The sequence below is a fragment of the Pyrgilauda ruficollis genome, unplaced genomic scaffold, assembly GCF_017590135.1.
Source record: "Pyrgilauda ruficollis isolate IOZ18807 unplaced genomic scaffold, ASM1759013v1 scaffold44, whole genome shotgun sequence".
In the NCBI taxonomy this organism is placed as follows: domain Eukaryota; kingdom Metazoa; phylum Chordata; class Aves; order Passeriformes; family Passeridae; genus Pyrgilauda; species Pyrgilauda ruficollis.
Genome location: NW_024525934.1, coordinates 2,954,446 through 2,972,639, shown reverse-complemented (window position 1 = coordinate 2,972,639; position 18,194 = coordinate 2,954,446). Strand labels below are relative to the sequence as shown.

The following is an 18,194-nucleotide window of genomic DNA, read 5'->3' as shown; positions in this document are numbered from 1 at the left end:
TCTGGTTTTCATTTGCTCTGAACAGAAACCACAATAGGAATTTAAAAAAAATTCATTGTCCTGCAAGGGGCCAGTGGTTGCAGGTATGAATTCTTGCTGATAAGACATTAGGAGTGCAGTGAATGAGAAGGCATTTGTTCTCTTCTGTTACACTTTAGCACAGTAACAAGCAGAACAAAAGAGACCTGGCAGCCAGATATACAAATGAGGAAAAGTGCTTTCTAAGAAATAGAATTAATGAAAAATACATGTTTTTACTTAGTTATTCTTGTGCTTTTCCCTCTTCAGTAGGAAAAGAACATCTTAATTTTTGCATCAATAAAATATGTAACTAATTACAAAATTCGCAGTGCTTCAGAAGCTTTTTCTTTTGTAGTAAAGGGACGAAGCCAGACAAGCTTCCTGTTCATTTATATGAAGTGGATGAAGAAGCAGATAAAGATGAGGTGAGATAATAGCAATTCCTTACTTTATCTTGTTTTCATTAAAGAATGTTGGGTGTGTAGAGGTTGTGAGTTTGGTTAAGTGTTAATGTCAGTACATGAAGACAGAGATTACTTTGAACGATCTTATTGGGAAGCAAATCAGTTATTTTTCCTGTCTGCTTTCAAATAACCTTGTTCTCTGGAGATCTGTCAGGTGAGCTAGAAAAAGTTTTGACAGACAATAAAATTGAAGTTTTAGTACTTGGTGACATATAATCCTTCAGCTGTCATAAAATCTGTTTTATACTGTGTCTATGTAGGCAGGTTTCCAGAGAGAAGTGTTTCCTGCAGTTTAATCTTGGAATTGAGTAAAATCATAGGTGAATCTGTTCCAGCACAACAGCACACACACTTCAGCATGCATGACAGTACAGTGTGAGCTAAAATCAATTCATCAGAAATTTGAGTATAGGATAAGACTTAAGGTGCTGTCATGGAAACAAAGGCTTTAAAAATTGACTAAAACTCCTAGATATTTTCTCTTGTGTCATTGACTTAGGGTGAGGAGAGATGTATATAGTGTCAAGCCATATTCAAGCATATTTCAAATGCCAAAGACTTTTTCAGCAACTGCCTCTGTTTTTTTTGTGATTTATTTATTTTTGACCACACCCTGTTCCAAAGCATGTTTTTAAATGCCATTGTTACCTTTTCTTACAGTTATTTGAACTCTTACATCTCAAACAAGAATTAAAATAAAATAATTTTTATTTTTTGTGGTTTTTACCTCATGGCAATTACTTTGCTTCTAAATTCCTGGTACTCAGAACTGCTGCATATGAAATGAAAGGATTAAATGTGAAGAAGTTGTTTGGGGAATTCATCTGAATGGATAGATTCCCAAGCAGATAGTCCCAGGCTGATGTTTATCCAGCATTGCTGTTAATCTGCACTGTGATATTTGGACAAATAACTTTATGTATCTGTATCCAAAACTTCCTATTTGTAGGATGGGAATAATTACGATTACTATTATACTGACATTTAAAAGACTTGGCATTATTTACTGTGATAATATTTCTGACAACAGAAGTATATTAGAAAACAGTGAGTTAAACACTAAAAAATTAAATGGATGTATAACTGACTATAATTCTTACCAGGAAATACATTATGGGTGGAGTTAGTTAAAAACTGAAACACTATAATTTGGCTATTAGCAGGTAGTATTTGTTTTATTAGGAAATGTAGGTAGAGAGGACTGCCTGTGTCCTGTAAGAACAGGCAGGAGCAGGGTACCTCTTTCAGAAGTACAAGCACTGGAGGAGAGATCTGCTGCTCTTAGAGGAACTTGGAAAATAAACACAAGAAAAGGACATGCTGGAGGAAAAGGGAAGTTAGTGGGACAATAGAGTGGGGGGACCATAAATTCTTTCATCAAGGAAAGACTTAATGCCAGAGGTGTTTCTTTCAGACGTTAATATCTTTCTATGCCAAAAAGCACAGATGCAAACCTTAGATTGAAAGTTGTTTGGTCTTTTTGTTTGGCTTTTGTTTGTGTTTGAAGAAAGCTGATTTATTAAGAGAATCATAGAAAGCAGAAAGCTAAAAGTGATTTAAAAGGTGAGGAAAATCAGATAAATCACACATCATTAAAAAAGAGAAGATTACCTATCCAAAACGAATTCAGGCTATCAGGCCATCAGGTTGATGTTTGTAAATGGAATTTTTCAATCCAGTATGGGATCAAGATACGGGATTGTTTTTGTTGAAACAGTTGCTGTTGAAGTAAACTTTGGAGCCAGGTTTGTGGGAAAGATCACTCTAAAAAGTGCAGCACAGTGTGCAGCAGTAATGATAAAAGTGAGGAAATTACCTTACCAGTTGGAAACAGGAAGTGTGTTTTCAGTGTGAGAGTCATGTGTTAACAACTGGATCCTGGGTTCCTTTGTATTAACAGGTGGTCAGCTGGAAAGATTCAGTAGCTTTTTGGCTCTGTAGGCAGGAATTCTGCCTGACAGAAGAAATGGTGTAACTAGAGAGGCCCAAATGACACTCAGTTTTATTGCTAGAAAACAGCATGCAGCTCAACAGAGTTGGGAAATTGTGCACCTCAGAGTCTGGGAACCGGAGTCTTGATAGAGCTAAATCTTAATCTTTGTTAACTCAGGTAATGATTGAATTTTAGTCATGTGAGGTGATCCTGTGCATGGTTTGTGCAATTACAGAAAAGCTTTGGCTGTTTTGTACCAAGTTGTGGTAACAACTCATGATCTACTCGTGGCCTAACACTTGTAAAGGTGATTTAAACCCACCCTTTCCTTGCGTATAACTCAAGGTGCCAGGGGAGGTGAAGAGTCATATAGAGACATATTTGGAAACCCAGTGTTTTAAGTGGTGTCTGTATCTTTATTCTTGTACAAGAAAAATAATTATCTAGGTAATAGAAGAGCAGCAGAGGCTAATGACTTGAAAATGTGGAAAAATGATAACTGTGTTGCTTGGACAGTGAGACTCTTTGGGGCACATGCAAATTTACTGAGTACTTCTGGTCTGTGCCTTTGGGCCATTGTATCAGATGCTCTGATAGTTGATGACCATGTCATCCTTACTGGGCCTAACTTCAGTAGTACCAAGCTGACTATAAATTTTAAAAGGTCAGATTGATGCATCTTTTGCCTTCTGTTCATGGTTTTTTGAAGTTCACATGTGCATAAGCTTACGAGTATGCAAGCTAGACAGACTAAATGATCTGTAAATAAATTACCTAGTAACATTTTACAGAATGTTCCTTGATTCAGTTCCAGAAACAAATTCATGTTATTCCAAGATTTGGTTTAACGTTCAGTTGTTGAACTAGTGACTCTCTCCCCGTTATATAATCAGGTTTTGTTGCATGTTTTCTTTAACAGCCAAGAAAAGGGATTAGAAAAAGTACTTTAGGTACTTAAGGATGTTTTGTGATTTCAGCTGGATGCTCAGCTAATTCTGAATGTTTCAGTGAAAATAAAAATTACCAGGAGTATTTCTCCTCTATATGGATGAAAATCCTCCTACATGTCTAATTCATGAATAGTTTTGTTTCAAAATGGGCTACATCAACTGGAAACCATGGTAATGTCAGCTTCGTAGTACTCTAAGAGATTACTTGGAACTGGTGATTTAATATTTATTCTGTGGCAGTTATAAATCTGTCTTTTTGATCTGTTTGATTGCAGAGGGCTGCTTTTTGGTAGTTGTTAACATCCTAAGGTTTTTGATGCAGTCATTCAGTTCCCTCCCCTGGCAGATGGATGTGGGGTACAGGCAGTGGGTGTGATGTGTGATGCTTGCATTGGATCTGCTGTTTGTGAACTTGCCATCACTGCCAAGTTCAGTCTTGTTCTCTCTGCAAAGCTTTGATTCTGATCTGTAAAAGGGCAGACCCAATTCAAGAATTAATTCTCTGTAAATTCTTAAGAAAGTAATGTGTTTGAAGTACTGTATGTAATGTAAAGCAAAATGTTTTGAGAAATCTTGATTGAAGTTTTGGATAAGCATGTGTTTGCATTGTTCTTTTTGGCAATAGAAATTGGTAAAAATTCTTACACTCTGTGGAAAAGGTTACCAGGTAAATGTAAGCAAATGTTTGAAGTTTTGACTCATTAAGTTTGCTCTTTCCCCTATTTCATTGGGATTTGTCTTGACTAACGTGTAGCTATCTATAGGCTGGATCATCCTGTTGGCTGTAGATAAAGCCTGTAGAAGTGGCCAGATTACATAGTAGAAGTTAGAGGAGGTCAATCTCATCCCAGGTCTTTAAATAAAATAATGGAAAAGCTGTAGAATTTCAGCAGAGACTCATGGTACATTATTATCATTATGTTATGATCATACTTATTCCAACTTCTAAAATTACTTCTGAAATTACTGATAAATACTACATGGACTGTGATGCAAACATTTACCTTTTCTTTTTCCTTTTCTTTTTCCTTTTTTTCTTTTTTTTCTTTTTTTTTTTTCTTTTTTTTCTTTCTTCTTTTCTTTTCTTTCTTATTTTCCCTTTATTCCCTTTCCCCTGTATTCCTTTCTTCATCTCCAGGATGCAGCATCTCTTGGGTCTCAGAAGGGTGGAATAACAAAACAAGGATGGCTGTACAAAGGCAACATGAACAGTGCAATCAGTGTGACAATGAGGGTAAGTTTAAGAATATCTTACATATAACAAAAACCTGAACACTGATATTCAAAATTCCTGTGCCTTGGAGAAGTCAATCTGTGGTATGTGGTTTAGTTCTAAAAAAAAATTTGTATGAAAAGCAAGAGGGAAGCTTGTATGTACTTCATATATCTGAAACCTTGCTTTTGTTTTATGTAAATCAGAAAAAAAAGCCATGAAAAGTCTAGGATGTGGGAGGAGTTAAGTTTTCCTAACTGTACTCTTGTGTGATTTTAGTGGAAATGGGACTGTGTAATATTGATGGGGGAAGTTATTTGTTTGTATTTTATATAAAACTATCACTTTTAATGTGCCTTTTATGTATATTATAGAGTCAGTTTTAAATACCTTTTAGTATGTCAAAAATACTGTCAAATGATATAATACAGTCCTGCTGCCAATATAATGAGTTAAGTTTTTAAAATTAATGGTTTCTATTTTCTTTTCTGCAGATACTGATTATGTTATCTATAAATAAAAGCTTTTTTTTTCTATTACCTGCTATGTAAATAGCATTTATGAGTATATAATGTGAAGCTAATTAATACCAGTGTTGTCACTGTTCTTCTTCCTTCCTTTCTTTTCACTAGTCATTTAAAAGAAGATTTTTCCACTTAATCCAGCTTGGTGACGGATCCTATAATCTCAATTTCTACAAAGATGAAAAAATATCAAAAGAACCTAAAGGATCAATATTTCTAGATTCATGTATGGGAGTGGTTCAGGTAATTATAATTATTTTGCCTGTTTGCCAATTAATTCTGTATTTATTAGCAAGAGAAATTTTATTTAAAATATAGATTAGTGTTGTTAAATGTAGATAAGTACCTATTATGCAGAGAAACAAATAGACGGGCTGCATCTTGCTAAAGCAGTGAACAAGATTTCAAAGGGCAGGAGACTGAATTTTTGAAATCTTTCTGGAAAGAACATAAATTACTGGTTGATGTCAAGTATTTAGCAAACCAAATTCTAAGGCAAATGTACAAAGAACCCCAAACTTGGCAAAGTAATGACAGCATAAAATTGAAGTTTATTTCAGTTAGATTTTTGTGCTTGCATGAGCTGTAAAATGTTTTTCATAGCTTCTTGTGTGGGATTTTTGTTGCAGGAGTTGTATTGAATTCAAACACCCTTCCAGATGCTTTCGTTTGACCTTTATAATGTTACTTTTTTGTGCTTTTCTTTATTTTGAAAAGTTAAGGGCTTTGGTAAAATGTTTGTCAGTAGCAACTGCCAAAGAAAAGACTGTTTTTCTTTTTTTTTGTGATTCTGCTGTGTATTTATAGTAGAGCATGTAACTGTTCTGTTAGGCACAGCATACCTGGAAAAACCCCGTGGGTCTTAGAGTTTTTTTTAACTTGAACAATAAATAAAGAAATAGGCAAAGTTTAATAAAAATGTATTACTTAAATAATATTTGTGTAGCAAAAAGTTGTTTGGAGATTTACACAAAGAGATAAAACAGCTTTACAGAGGATTTTTTCTGCCCAAATATTGTAATATTATCTTTTGGATACGCATTAATAGGTAACTTTTATGAAAATCTTATAGCTGTAATAAATTTTATCATATTGCAAGTTATATATATAATTTTACAGGAATTATTTTGCCTTAGAGATACAATTCTGACGAACTTCACTGAAATGAATTTAATTTGTGTTTTTAAAAAAAGCCAACAAACACAAAAGGGGTTCTTAAACATGGCTGTAGTCTCATCAATAAATACAAATACTGATGAAAGGTGCAAAGAGGACAGAGCCAGGCTCTGCTCAGTGCTGCCCAGTGACAGGGCTGGAGGCAACGGGCACAACCTGAAACACAGGAGGATCCCTCTGAACATCAGGGGACACTTTTTCACTGTGAGGGTGACTGAGCACTGGCACAGGTTGCCCAGGGAGGTTGTGGAGTCTCCATCCTTGGAGATACTCAAAAGCTCCCTGGCCACGATCCTCTGGCTCTAATTGGCTGTGCTTGAGGAGGGAGTGTTGGATGAAATGACGACCAGAGGCCCCTTCTAACCTCTAACCATTCTATCATTTGGGATTTAAAACCTGAAAATCTCTTTTCCTCACACATACTTTCGTACTGTTCCATACTTTCTGTTCCGGCAGTTCAATCCAATTAACCTCACGTTTCCTCAGACTCTGCCAGAAGCTTGCTTTTTAAAACAAACAATGTATTACTGTTTCTTTTGTTCTTCTGCAAGTAGGGCTGATACTTAAAGTATTACTTTAAGTCATCTTTAAGTAAAACTGTACTTTGGATGCTTTTAAATTTATAGTTGGCTATGTCTCTAATGCTGTACTGTATTGTACAGTACCCTCTGTGATCATCTTGGTACCTGGTCTTCAAAACTGCCTGTAAAAATTTGAGACTAGCTATGAATTAGCATCATGTGCAAAATCAAAACCAGTTAGTGCTTACTTCCAAGAAGCCAAGTAGTTATTCAGTGGCTAGAATAAAGGGGTTTGGAAATAACTCTTTTCTTCAATTGAATTTATGGTGGGGGGCAAGTAAATGCAGATTAAAACTATCAAATGTTATCCATAATGTCCCTATTCCAGATGTGTTGTTTTATTATCTTATATTATGTCCTGTATCCTTTTTGGCTGACCGTATTGTTTTACTGTTCCTTACTGTTGGTGTTGATTGAATTAGCATTTAAAAACTCATATGGGAAAAAGTGGCATGTACACAGTAGAAATTGCACTTCCATTTAACAGAAGAGGAAAGTAAAGGAAAAAGATTTGAAGGACTCCAGCCATATTACTTTGAAGTAGTCTGACATGGAATTACTAGAAATGGTTCTTCTTAGGTGGTTATACTTACAAGATTTTGTTCTTGGAATGAAACTTCTTGTTTCAGAGTCAGTCTTTTCAGGGAGGGGAGATTAGTTCCTACTGCATTGCTATAACACTCCCCTGGTCTGAGTTCATTCAGTGCATTTGCTTACTTATTTTTCCAAAGCAGTAGATGCCTGAGAGAAAAATGCTGACTTCACTTACAGACATGAAGGTAGACCAGAATATCTTCTTCATCAGAACTTGCATCAAGAGTAATGCTGAATTTGTGCAATAAAGAGGTTTTATTTGGTTGTGGTTTTTGGGTTGGGTGAGTTTCTTTTTTCTCCCAAACTTACATAAAGAGGCTGGAATTCCCAGAATTCTGTTTGGTGTTTTTGCATTTGGTTTTGTTGGGGTTTTTGTTTTAATGCTCAATTATACAGAGACTTTTCTGATTAGAGATGTGGAACACCTAATATATGCAGTGTATCTATTCACACATCTAGCCACATGTGTAGGTATAGTTGCTTTAATTCAGTGTTTTGTCAAATCTGAGATCTGTGACATCTACTGCCCATGTCAAGGTTTTTAATGTGAAATATAGAGGTTACTTTTCTCAGGATTTTTCATTTATTTCAGCACTGATTTCAGGTGGTAAGATTGCCTTAGGTCTCCTTAGGTCTGTCTGAGGTCTATACTTTTGTTTGTGGCTTGACAGAAACTCAACTTTGGTAGAAAGCTGACTGTTTTGTCAAAAATTAGTTAGTCTGCTAATTAAAGACTCTGAGATACAGTGAAAGTAATATGTAATTTGGCATTTAATTTAACTTAAACAAAAAATCCCCCAACCATTAAGTCTGTCTTACTGTTTATTTAATGTTTATCTAATGCATTATCCATTTGTAAAACTAAATTGATGATATTATAGAATTTTCATTTAAGACTTCTGAATTCATTCCCAGAAACATGAGTCAGGCTAAGTAGCATTTGAAACCCTGGTTTAAATTGTGCAGAGAAGGATGACAGAAATGGTTGAGGAAAAAAGGAGGAACTGATTCACAACTTTTTGTATATCTATATGACTAACAATATCAGAGCATTTGGGGTTGCTGTTGGTTATAATTTTACCTCCAGTTTAAAATCCCAGTGTGCAAACAGTTGTCACTCAAATATAGTAGCATTTCATGCTTTTTGTTTTCTTTTTTTTTCTTTTTTTTCTTTTTTCTTTTTTTTTTTTTGGTAGAGCTTAGTTAGCTTCATTTCTAGGTGATCTGAGTACACAGAGATTTGGAAATGGGATCTTTTGGGTATTTATAAAATGATTGCAAGCAGAACGATGACTGGAAACTGGAACAGAGGCTGTTCTCTTTCCTATTTGCACTTGTTGCAGTGCTGCGAATAACTTCAAAAGGTCAAATGTCAGAGAGCAAAAAGTATCATTATGGCACATTTTTTCTCAAAATATCCAACTGTGTTTTTGTATAGAATATCTGAAATATATGTAACTTCCTTTGATAGTGGTTAGACAGTATGTGAAGTGCTACACAGGTCTTTTATTTTCTTATAGAACAATAAAGTCAGACGTTTCGCATTTGAGCTCAAGATGCAAGACAAGAGTAGTTTCCTTTTAGCTGCAGACAGTGAACTTGAAATGGAAGAGTGGATAAACACTCTGAACAAAATCCTTCAGCTTAACTTTGAGGCTGCAATGCAAGAAAAAAGAAATGGCGAGTCCCACGAAGGTAAGCAGGGTTTCCAGCAAGGCTAATGTTATGTGACCACGTCTTCTTACATGCATTTTGGAAAGAAAGGCTTTAATGTGGCTAATTTTTTTTTTTTTTTTTTTTTTGCTTGTTTTCTTTGGTCATAAAAATTGCAGGCCTTTTTACTGTCCACTTCAACTGATGAGCATTTTAACCTTTTGGGCATTAAAACAGTACTGTCCTGTATCGATTCCAGTTTAGTCAAGTCCACAAGATAATTATGAGACTGATTAAGCCTAGGAAAGTAGAACCCACAATGTGGAAACAGGACTGAGGCAGTTTAAGGAAGAAAAGAAACTTAGGATGGACTTGTTTTGAAATGTGTAAAATGCTGCTGAAAATGAAATAATCTGTTCTGTGGTCATTGTAGATAGAAATGGTGGTTACAGTGTGGGGCTTAAATTTAAATATCATTCCCTTGACCACAAATATTTCCTGCAAGTATTGAAACAGACTGGTTGGGTGTAGAATCCTTTCTGTTGGAGCCCTTTAAGGATAGGTAAAGGGAGCCCTTTAAGGATAGGTAAAGCAGGTATCTGTAAGGAATGCAGTGTATGTCACCAGTATTTCAGTGACAAAAGGATAGTCTAGATGTCCTCTCATTCACTTTTCCTCTTGAGGGTGGATGGGGAGGGAAACTGGTGTGAACCTGACTGTATGAATATCCAAAAGAACCTGGAGGATATTACAGAAGGTTGTATTTTTATAGATAGTACAAAGTACCAAAAGGGATCCATCAGAGTTTAAAATGAGATCTCACAGTCTTCAAAGACTATCAGAATTTACTGTGCTGTTTGCAACAAAAGCAAATCTGAAAAGGAGAAGCATCTAGATCTGGGAAAGACATTTTATTCTGTGGTCCTTAGTTGACCTTAGCACTGCAAGATGTTTATAGCTAACTGAATGGCTGCTTTGTAAATCCAGTAACTGTTGGTGAGTAGAGCTGGGAACCTAATGAACAGAGGGAACTTGTTTTGAAATCAAGTTACAATGCATTGTGGAAAGAGTAATGTAAGTTTGTGCATTGAGTATCTGCTTGCCTCATGCAGATATCAAAATTAAAATTAAAGATGTGTTCTGGTAAGATTAGAAATAAATGCTACTTTAATGATTTTTGTGACTAGTTACATCTTTCAAGAAATCACTGCATCAAAATGATGCAGTTGTCCACAACCTATTTATATTAATGGTTGTCATTTCTGAGGGGGTAGGAGATTAAAAAAGATTAAATTCTTTTGCTATGGAGTTTTGTGGGCACGCTGGAATTTTTATATTTATTTTAAAATGAGTTTTATAATTTCAGATGATGAACAAAGCAAACTGGAAAGCTCATCAAGTAGTTTTGATAACTACTATCCTGAAATTGCCAAGGTAATATATATTGTAAATGTCAATATGGGATATGAAGTATTAAACATAAGTTAGCCACATGAACTTTCAGTAAAGGTAAGGCATTGGCTTGTAGCTTCCAGTCAGTTTGTGGTGCTTGGAAAGCTTACAAGCTCTTTATCAGATGTGATTATTGAGCTTCATTATTTTCTGCTTTTTGGAAGGAAACAAGATACTGTCTTGAAGTTTCCTATATAAATCTTAATATGCTGTTTAAATGCAGCATGTCTTATTATTTTATTAATTCATTCTATTTTGTGTGGGTTTATTGCATTCAGGTAAGTGTTAAAGTGTTTGTGTAGAAATCTAGTTGTAGTGAAGTCAATTTTTATTTTTAGACTTAAAAATCCAGAGCAGCCTAATAGCAGTGATGAAATGAATGTATTTTAAGATGTTTGTGTTTATAATGAACTGTCAGGTCCATGGATGCTTCCTCTGTTGCCATGGTTCTTGCTTTTCAATTTTTTTCTCAGAGAAGTGTGATATAAACAAGAATGAAATAAAATGGAACCAAATAGAAAATAACAGTAACTCTTCCTCAGCCCATTTGCAGACTTTCAGTCAAATCAGTGAGTTGTGTGTTGCAGTTGGTTTTGTGAAGGAGAAATTTTTGTTAAATCACCAAGAACTGAAACTGGTGACCTTTTTTATTGAAGCTGCAGAATCCAAACTCCTTCCTTGACTTCCTTACTCTTTCTTCTGTGTGGTACAGCCTGGAGTATTGAAACTTTTCTGCTTGACCATTCTGTGGAGTGCTCTCCCTTTCTTTTCTGAGGATCTGTTTGACATAGTAACTCCTCCTGAAGGTAGCACAGCTTATGAACTGAGAATAAGCAAACCAAATTCTATTTACTACAGTAGCTAACATATCAAAGGATCCAGTCAGAATACATTAACAAGCTTTTAGCACACAAATTGTTTGGCTGACTTAATTATTTCTGTTACTGCTTTGTAATCAGTTTAGCACAGGTACACAAAAAGCTGTTTTGTGATAATCTAGCTCCAGCTATGGCTGTACTTGGAAATTAATTGGGATTGTGGTGCATATAATCAAGGCTTCCTTGGAAGGGCTCTAAGCATCAAACAGCATATTTGCATGAGGCCATGAACATTTATTTCAGAAATAAATACTAAATTAGATGCTCTTATTGTGTGGAAGATTTTTCTTTCTTCCTAGTCAGTTATTATAATGCTTATGGTCCATATTCCTTACAAAGGGGACTTTACTTCAGGGCTGCATATAGTTTTAGTATTACAGTTGCCACTTCCTGTTTCCATAACTTTTGGATCAGAAACATGCAGCTCTTAAAGCTCATTTTTTTTTAGAATTTATTTTCTGCTCAGCTCTTTAAGCACTGGCATGATTTATTATTATTATTTATTCCATTGTTATAGCCCATTTACATTTCTGTTTCCTTCAAAATATTTTTTTAAATTTCCCCTTCTAATTCATCTTTCCTAAACATTGCCTTTCAAAATAATTTCCTCTAATGTATTTCCGTAGCCCTTTTTTTCCTGAGGAAAAGTACAGGGAAAACTCTGCCCCTTTTAATTACTCTTTGTGTCTTAACTTCATTGCTTTAGATAAATGGTGTTTGTTTGGAGGATTTTTCTGTCCTTTATTCTTTCTTGCCTTGTCTTTTCAGCTGTTGTTTGCGTTTGGTTCTTTTTTCCCCAGTGGAAGCCTTGCAGGGCATTGGGCTTTCTTTTAGAAGAGTTTTATAGCTGCTCTATTATTTTTGTTGGTTCTAGGAGGAAAATTTCACAATAGCTGACCTCATATCCTTATGAGGAGAGAGAAATTCCTTCAGGGGTGATTGTAGAGCACCTGACAGTAGGGGAAAAAACAGATTTCCTAGGAAGGGTTTAACCCTTGTGAGTACATACATTTCCAAGCCTTCATTTTGCTATCAATAGCTCTTAGTTTATAACATAAATGAAATGAGATGGTACTTTGTACTTCAGTGCATAGATGCACACACATCTGTCCAATCTGTCTTTCCTACCTATTTAATGTTCTGTTTTTCTGTAATTTAACTGCCAATAGTGAATGAAGGGGTTTTGTATAGAGATTTTTTTTTGTGGTTGGTTGGGGTTGTTTGTTTTTGTTGCATTTACTAATCTTAAAAGAAATTAGACCTCTGAAATAGCTGTGGCTGTCATTCTCAGTGTGCCCAAGCACCTCCTTGACCATTATTGGTCCCAGAATACCTTGAGGTGGGAAAATATTCTCAGTTTTACAGATGAGGCAATAAAATCACAGAGCCACTGATGTGCTGTAGACAGGGTTCATGGTAGCAGGTAGCAGGTTCATGCATTTTCAGTTCTCAAGTTCTGACAACTGCCCCTGTTCTGTCAGTCAAAAATGCGTATAATCATCTGGTCTTCATGCACAAAACACTAAAGAATCTAAAACTAGTCAAGATGCTTTAGCTGAAGCAGTTTCTGTCTAGCTCCTATGGCTAGGCAATCTTCCTCCTCAGTTCTTGCCACTAAATATTACCTTCGCAAAACATGCACACAGCTTTCTTGCCATCCTTAAACTGTTTAATATTTCCTGTATTTCCCAATTAGACTAGTTGTTCAAAAAGCTAATTCTGCCAGTACTCTGCTGGTATTGAGTATCTGGGTCGTCTCTTTCACAGCAACTCTCCTCTTTTCTTCTTTTTATGTTAACAAAGTAAAGTAAATGAAAACCATTGGAGCATTTATATTCAAAATAGCAACTCAGAATTTTCTCTTCTGCAATACATCCTCCAAGCCAAATTCTATTTTTTAATTCCTGTTATCAACCTGAAAATGTGGTTATGAGCTCTTAGAGATTGTTCTTTTGTTTTGTTTTGTTTTGGTTTTTTTTTTTTTCTCTTGAGACATAGTAGAAGTTGCTTCAGTTTCCAGCAAAGCAGATGTAGACAGTAGATCACTTCCTCCTGATGGTCAGTGATGAGCATTTTGGGCTTATAACTTCTTTTAACCCATACAGGCTGATCCAAAAAGAAACACCTGCCTGTAATGTAATATTTTGTATCCTTGTTTAGCCAGCTGCTACTTTAAGAATGGCATTTCTCCTGCATGGGTAATTTTGGTGCATGCATCTGTTCATTTGTCATGTCCTGTGACTGTAAAAATCATAGAATGCACTTTAAATAATACCTTTTTCAAACAAAGGTAACCTATGTATACCATCACATTCTATTTTGTTCCACTTCACTTTTGTTTTACTGTGAATAGAGAGGTATCCACAAATCCCAGTGTACGGTGAACTCTGCAAAGTAACTTTTAAGTGTGAGGGGTTTATCTTTTGGAAGTTTTTGGGTTTTCTCCAGCTGCCCACAGGAAAACCACTTCTTTGGCTGTAGAGCTCAAGAAAAGTTAAAAGAAAGCAACCAACAAAAAGAAAAAAGAAAGCAAGCTATGATGGTGTTTCTTAATTTAGGTGATCTGTTGTTTCCTCAGCAATCTTATGGTCTCAGGATAGCTCTGAGCTTTAACCTGCAGTCATACTATGCGGTTTTATTTAAATAAAATAGGATTTATGAAAGTTATTGTTTAAGGAGGCAGATGTATAAATTATACTGAAGTGTACTTCCCATGAGCTTGGAAGGTTCTGTGTTGCTGATGTAAGGTTTTATACTTCTAGGTCTGGAAAAAAGCATTAGGGGAAGAGGCTCTCACTTTGTGCTTAGTCATGTTTGATCAGTGTAAAGTGAGGAGGTACAAAGCTCAGCGAGGGAGAAATGAATGCATGAATCAAAAACGTGTGGGGCTTTGAACATCACAGAAAAAGGCATGAAATTAAAGCCCACTTTAATAGTGTGATATCAAGACCTCTTTTCTTATTTTGAACAGAGTACCAGAGAAGCAGAAATCAAGCTGAAAACTGAAAGCAGAGTAAAACTTTTTGCCTTGGATCCAGATGCACAGGTTAGACTTCTTACAAGGAAGCAGGGGTATTTTATGTTGATCCTTTTGAGATGAAAGCAAACTTACATTTATTTATCTTTTTTCTTTTTAAAGAAACTTGACTTTTCTAGTATTGAACCAGAAGTGAAGCCATTTGAAGAGAAATTTGGAAAAAAAATTCTTGTACGGTGTAATGATTTATCTTTTAATTTGCAAAGCTGTGTTGCAGAAAATGAAGAAGGACCAACAACAAATGTAAATAATTAATCTAATTACTTACTTTCTGTTAATTCGAAAATGAGTGTCCTAATGTTTGGTTGGCACTATCCTTAATGGCAGAGATTCCTTGTTGTGACGGAGAATTGTAGGTTGTGGGGATTTTTGCTCTTTTAAATCACAATGAAGGCCTAAATCCTACATAAAGCAACTTTGCTACTAATATTTTTGTTGAGTGGTAGAGAGAGAAATTTTTCTTTTGCTGTCTTTTACATGTTGTCAGTAATACCTAGGGTGATGGCCATATGTGTTCATGAAAATCTTACTTATCTTTTTTTCATACACATTTTTACAGTGATCTAGATGCCAGCACTGACACTTGATTTTTTTTTTTTGATGTCTAGGTAGAACCTTTCTTTGTCACACTGTCACTATTTGATATTAAAAACAACAGGAAGATTTCAGCAGATTTCCACGTTGATTTGAACCACGCCTCAGTAAGGCACATGCTGTCCAGTGCATCTCAACAAATGATGAATGGCAGTGGTGACAGCTTACACAGAATTCAGGACATCCAGGAAGCTGTCTTGCAATACCCAAAGCAGGTAAGAGCTAGGAACCTGAACTAGCAGGATTTTGGATACAAGTTTTCCTACATTATTTCTTTGGCTTTCTAGTAAGTGATGTAAAATGTGCATTTTCCTCCTTTATTTATCTCTTGTTTTATTTCTAGGGAATATTCTCAGTCACATGTCCTCATACTGACATTTTCCTTGTGGCTAGAATAGAAAAGGTGTTACAGGGAAGTATTACACATTGTGCTGAGCCATATATGAAAAGTTCAGATTCGTCAAAGGTATGTCATTTTCTTCTGTGGCGTGAAAAAAATGTTGAGGCAAACCAGATTGATTTCAAATTAATAACTATACATCAAAATCTTAGTTGTTTTGTAGTAAATTCATGTAACTGGATAGTTTGATTTAATAAGTTGTAGTTATTTCTAGTAACTATTATTACATTATAGATGAAAGAACATTTTACTGGAAACATATATTTCACTTTTTAAGATTGTTACAAAGTAATTTTTAGGATGTCTTTAAGTAGACTGATTTGACAAAAGAATATTGGACTTCAGTGTGAAAGTTGAGTTGAAAATTGTTGAACAGTGAAATGTTAAATATAGGTCATAACTGCAGGTCTCAGTTAATGCATCTTTGTGTAGCACAGTTGATGTTTTGTTTGTCTTTTTGGTAACAATATTTACTGTAACTTTATCTGCACTCTTGCTGTTTTTTTTCTCCAGAACCATTGAGATCATTAAGCTTCTGATTTTATGTATAAAATGCATTGCAGATTTGATAGAACCCCAAATCACTTCTGGAAATAATCCACTGGAACATCTTAAGTTTCCAGGAATCTAGGATGGCATAACATTTTGGTGTTCTCTGAAACATAGCTACAAAAAGTTTTGTTAGTTGCTACTTCTTGTTTGCCAGTGAAGAAGCAGAGGTTCAGTGGTTTTGATTTACAGTTATGCTTAAGTAGCCAGACCAGCATACAAGAGAAAAGTGTTTTTGTAAGCAGTGTCAGCTACTGTTGACATTCTGCCTGTTTGCAGCTAAGAAGAAACAGTTAACTTCCAGTCTCTGCAGGGCAACAGTGTTCTTTCCTACAAATTTGATGCTGGCTCAGCTGCCTGTAAAAAACCATGTATTTTTCACTTGGTCTTAATATAGATCAGCCTACTGATTTGTTTTTCCAGGAATGTGCGAGTTATTTTTTTTCCCCCCAGCTATTGTTGGAAAACAGCAGCTTTGTATTTTAGGAGTCTGGTTTTGATGTTGACTGTTGCTGAGTTAAAATAAAACCTGAACTGAGTGTAGGTGATTTTGATGTCCTTGGCCTGAGCCATGTGGGGAGGTTAAGTAAGCCCAGGTGTTCCCACATTTAATGCTGAGTTCTGGATTTGTAGTTGCCCTGTACGATGGGAGTAGACAATGAGAATGCTCATGGTTATATTAACTTATGCTTTCTAGCATTCAATCACTTATGATTTTATACAAATGAATGCTTAGTTTGGATTTTTCTTCTGTTCTTGTTCTCAGGGACTACACTGTATTAATCTGAAATAAAATAGAACAGTACCAGCTATATAGGCCTCCATGTGGGTGAATTCCAGTGCAGGGAATGAGTTCCAGCTCCCTGCAAATTTACTACTCTGGACAAGAAAAAGGGAAAATGGAAACAGCAAATTCTATAGCCAAAAGAAAAAAAAAAATCACTTTTTCTCCCCTTTAATGTTGAATACAGTGATTTAATGGTCATTGTTTGCTAAGGTTTTATGCTTCCGAGTGCTATTTCCCCCTTTTTTACAGGAAAGGGTAATGGAGAGTTCTCTCAAACGCACTAATAGAATCACCTCTTTATAATACCAACAGCACAGATCAGGGATAATATTCTGGAAGTTTTACTCTGTAGTTGGTTTCGCCTCTGGCAAAGAGTATTGCTCTGTGTGGACACATGGAAAAAGCTGATTTCTGGAAAAGAGAAGCCCAGGTGGTTCAGCTCAGTGCTGAATGTCTCAAACCAGTGGGTTTCTAGCTTCTGATTATTGTATTTGTTGGTTCTGTATAATGGAGTTTTTTGTTCATTTAAAAGCTAACAAAATCAAGAATTTGAACTTTTAATGAGAACAAATGTTGCAATGTCCTTACACAGGGTTGTCCATGTGGTCTTCATACAACTCTTCCCCATAGTCTGTGTGTATTTGTAGTACAAATGCTCAGAGTATTGTACTACTTATTCTGCAGGAATGTGTTCTGGTACATAGAGTGAGTGGTGGATATAGGTGAGGGAGCAAGTGAGAGGGGAAATGTTGGGTTTTTTTTTTGGAGTTGGAGCTTTATTTTTAAAAACAGTTTAATTTTGCTCTAGCTTTCAGTCTGTATTCTGTGTATAATAATGTTTCTCATGCTTAATAAGTGTTTCTTATCAGAATTGTAGATGGGTCTGTTTTCACCCATGAAGGCTGTGCTTAACCAGAAATGAATAGTTAAGAAGCATTATCAGTTGTCTTTCCCTTCACATACTTAGGATTGATCTATAATCTTCTAAAGAAGATTTTCTAATTCATATCAGTGTCAATATGTGGGTTTTTTTCTTGAGTACTAATGGTTCAGAAAAATGTAGCTTTTCAAATATGGCTATTTCTTATGTCCCTTGTAGGTTGCACAGAAAGTTTTGAAGAATGCTAAGCAGGCATGCCAGAGATTAGGTCAATATAGAATGCCTTTTGCCTGGGCAGCTAGGTGAGGACAAATCTTGTCAATCTGTATTTTTTTCCTAACTTTTCTCTAACATGGTTTTTTGCATCTCTCTTCTTGTAAAACTTCGTGTGCTATTTAAATTTCTTCTTTTGCTTTCAATTAACCAAAGATTTCCAACAACCTTGCACTTCAGCTCTGTAGTAGGAAAAAAGTTATAAACATACATTATTATTCAAACTGTTGATATT

General features: G+C 35.5%; 1 protein-coding gene across 1 annotated transcript in view; it reads left to right on the top strand.

Moving 5' to 3' along the window:
* Nucleotides 1-18,194, top strand: part of DOCK9 (dedicator of cytokinesis 9) — an 82,488-nt gene that overhangs the window by 17,565 nt on the left and 46,729 nt on the right. The window contains exons 5-14 of the mRNA XM_041478300.1: nucleotides 377-446; nucleotides 4,507-4,602; nucleotides 5,214-5,348; nucleotides 8,977-9,151; nucleotides 10,476-10,543; nucleotides 14,411-14,485; nucleotides 14,579-14,719; nucleotides 15,085-15,285; nucleotides 15,414-15,536; nucleotides 17,906-17,988. Coding sequence (XP_041334234.1) covers nucleotides 377-446; nucleotides 4,507-4,602; nucleotides 5,214-5,348; nucleotides 8,977-9,151; nucleotides 10,476-10,543; nucleotides 14,411-14,485; nucleotides 14,579-14,719; nucleotides 15,085-15,285; nucleotides 15,414-15,536; nucleotides 17,906-17,988 — 1,167 coding nt within the window. The remainder of the gene's footprint in view (nucleotides 1-376; nucleotides 447-4,506; nucleotides 4,603-5,213; nucleotides 5,349-8,976; nucleotides 9,152-10,475; nucleotides 10,544-14,410; nucleotides 14,486-14,578; nucleotides 14,720-15,084; nucleotides 15,286-15,413; nucleotides 15,537-17,905; nucleotides 17,989-18,194) is intronic.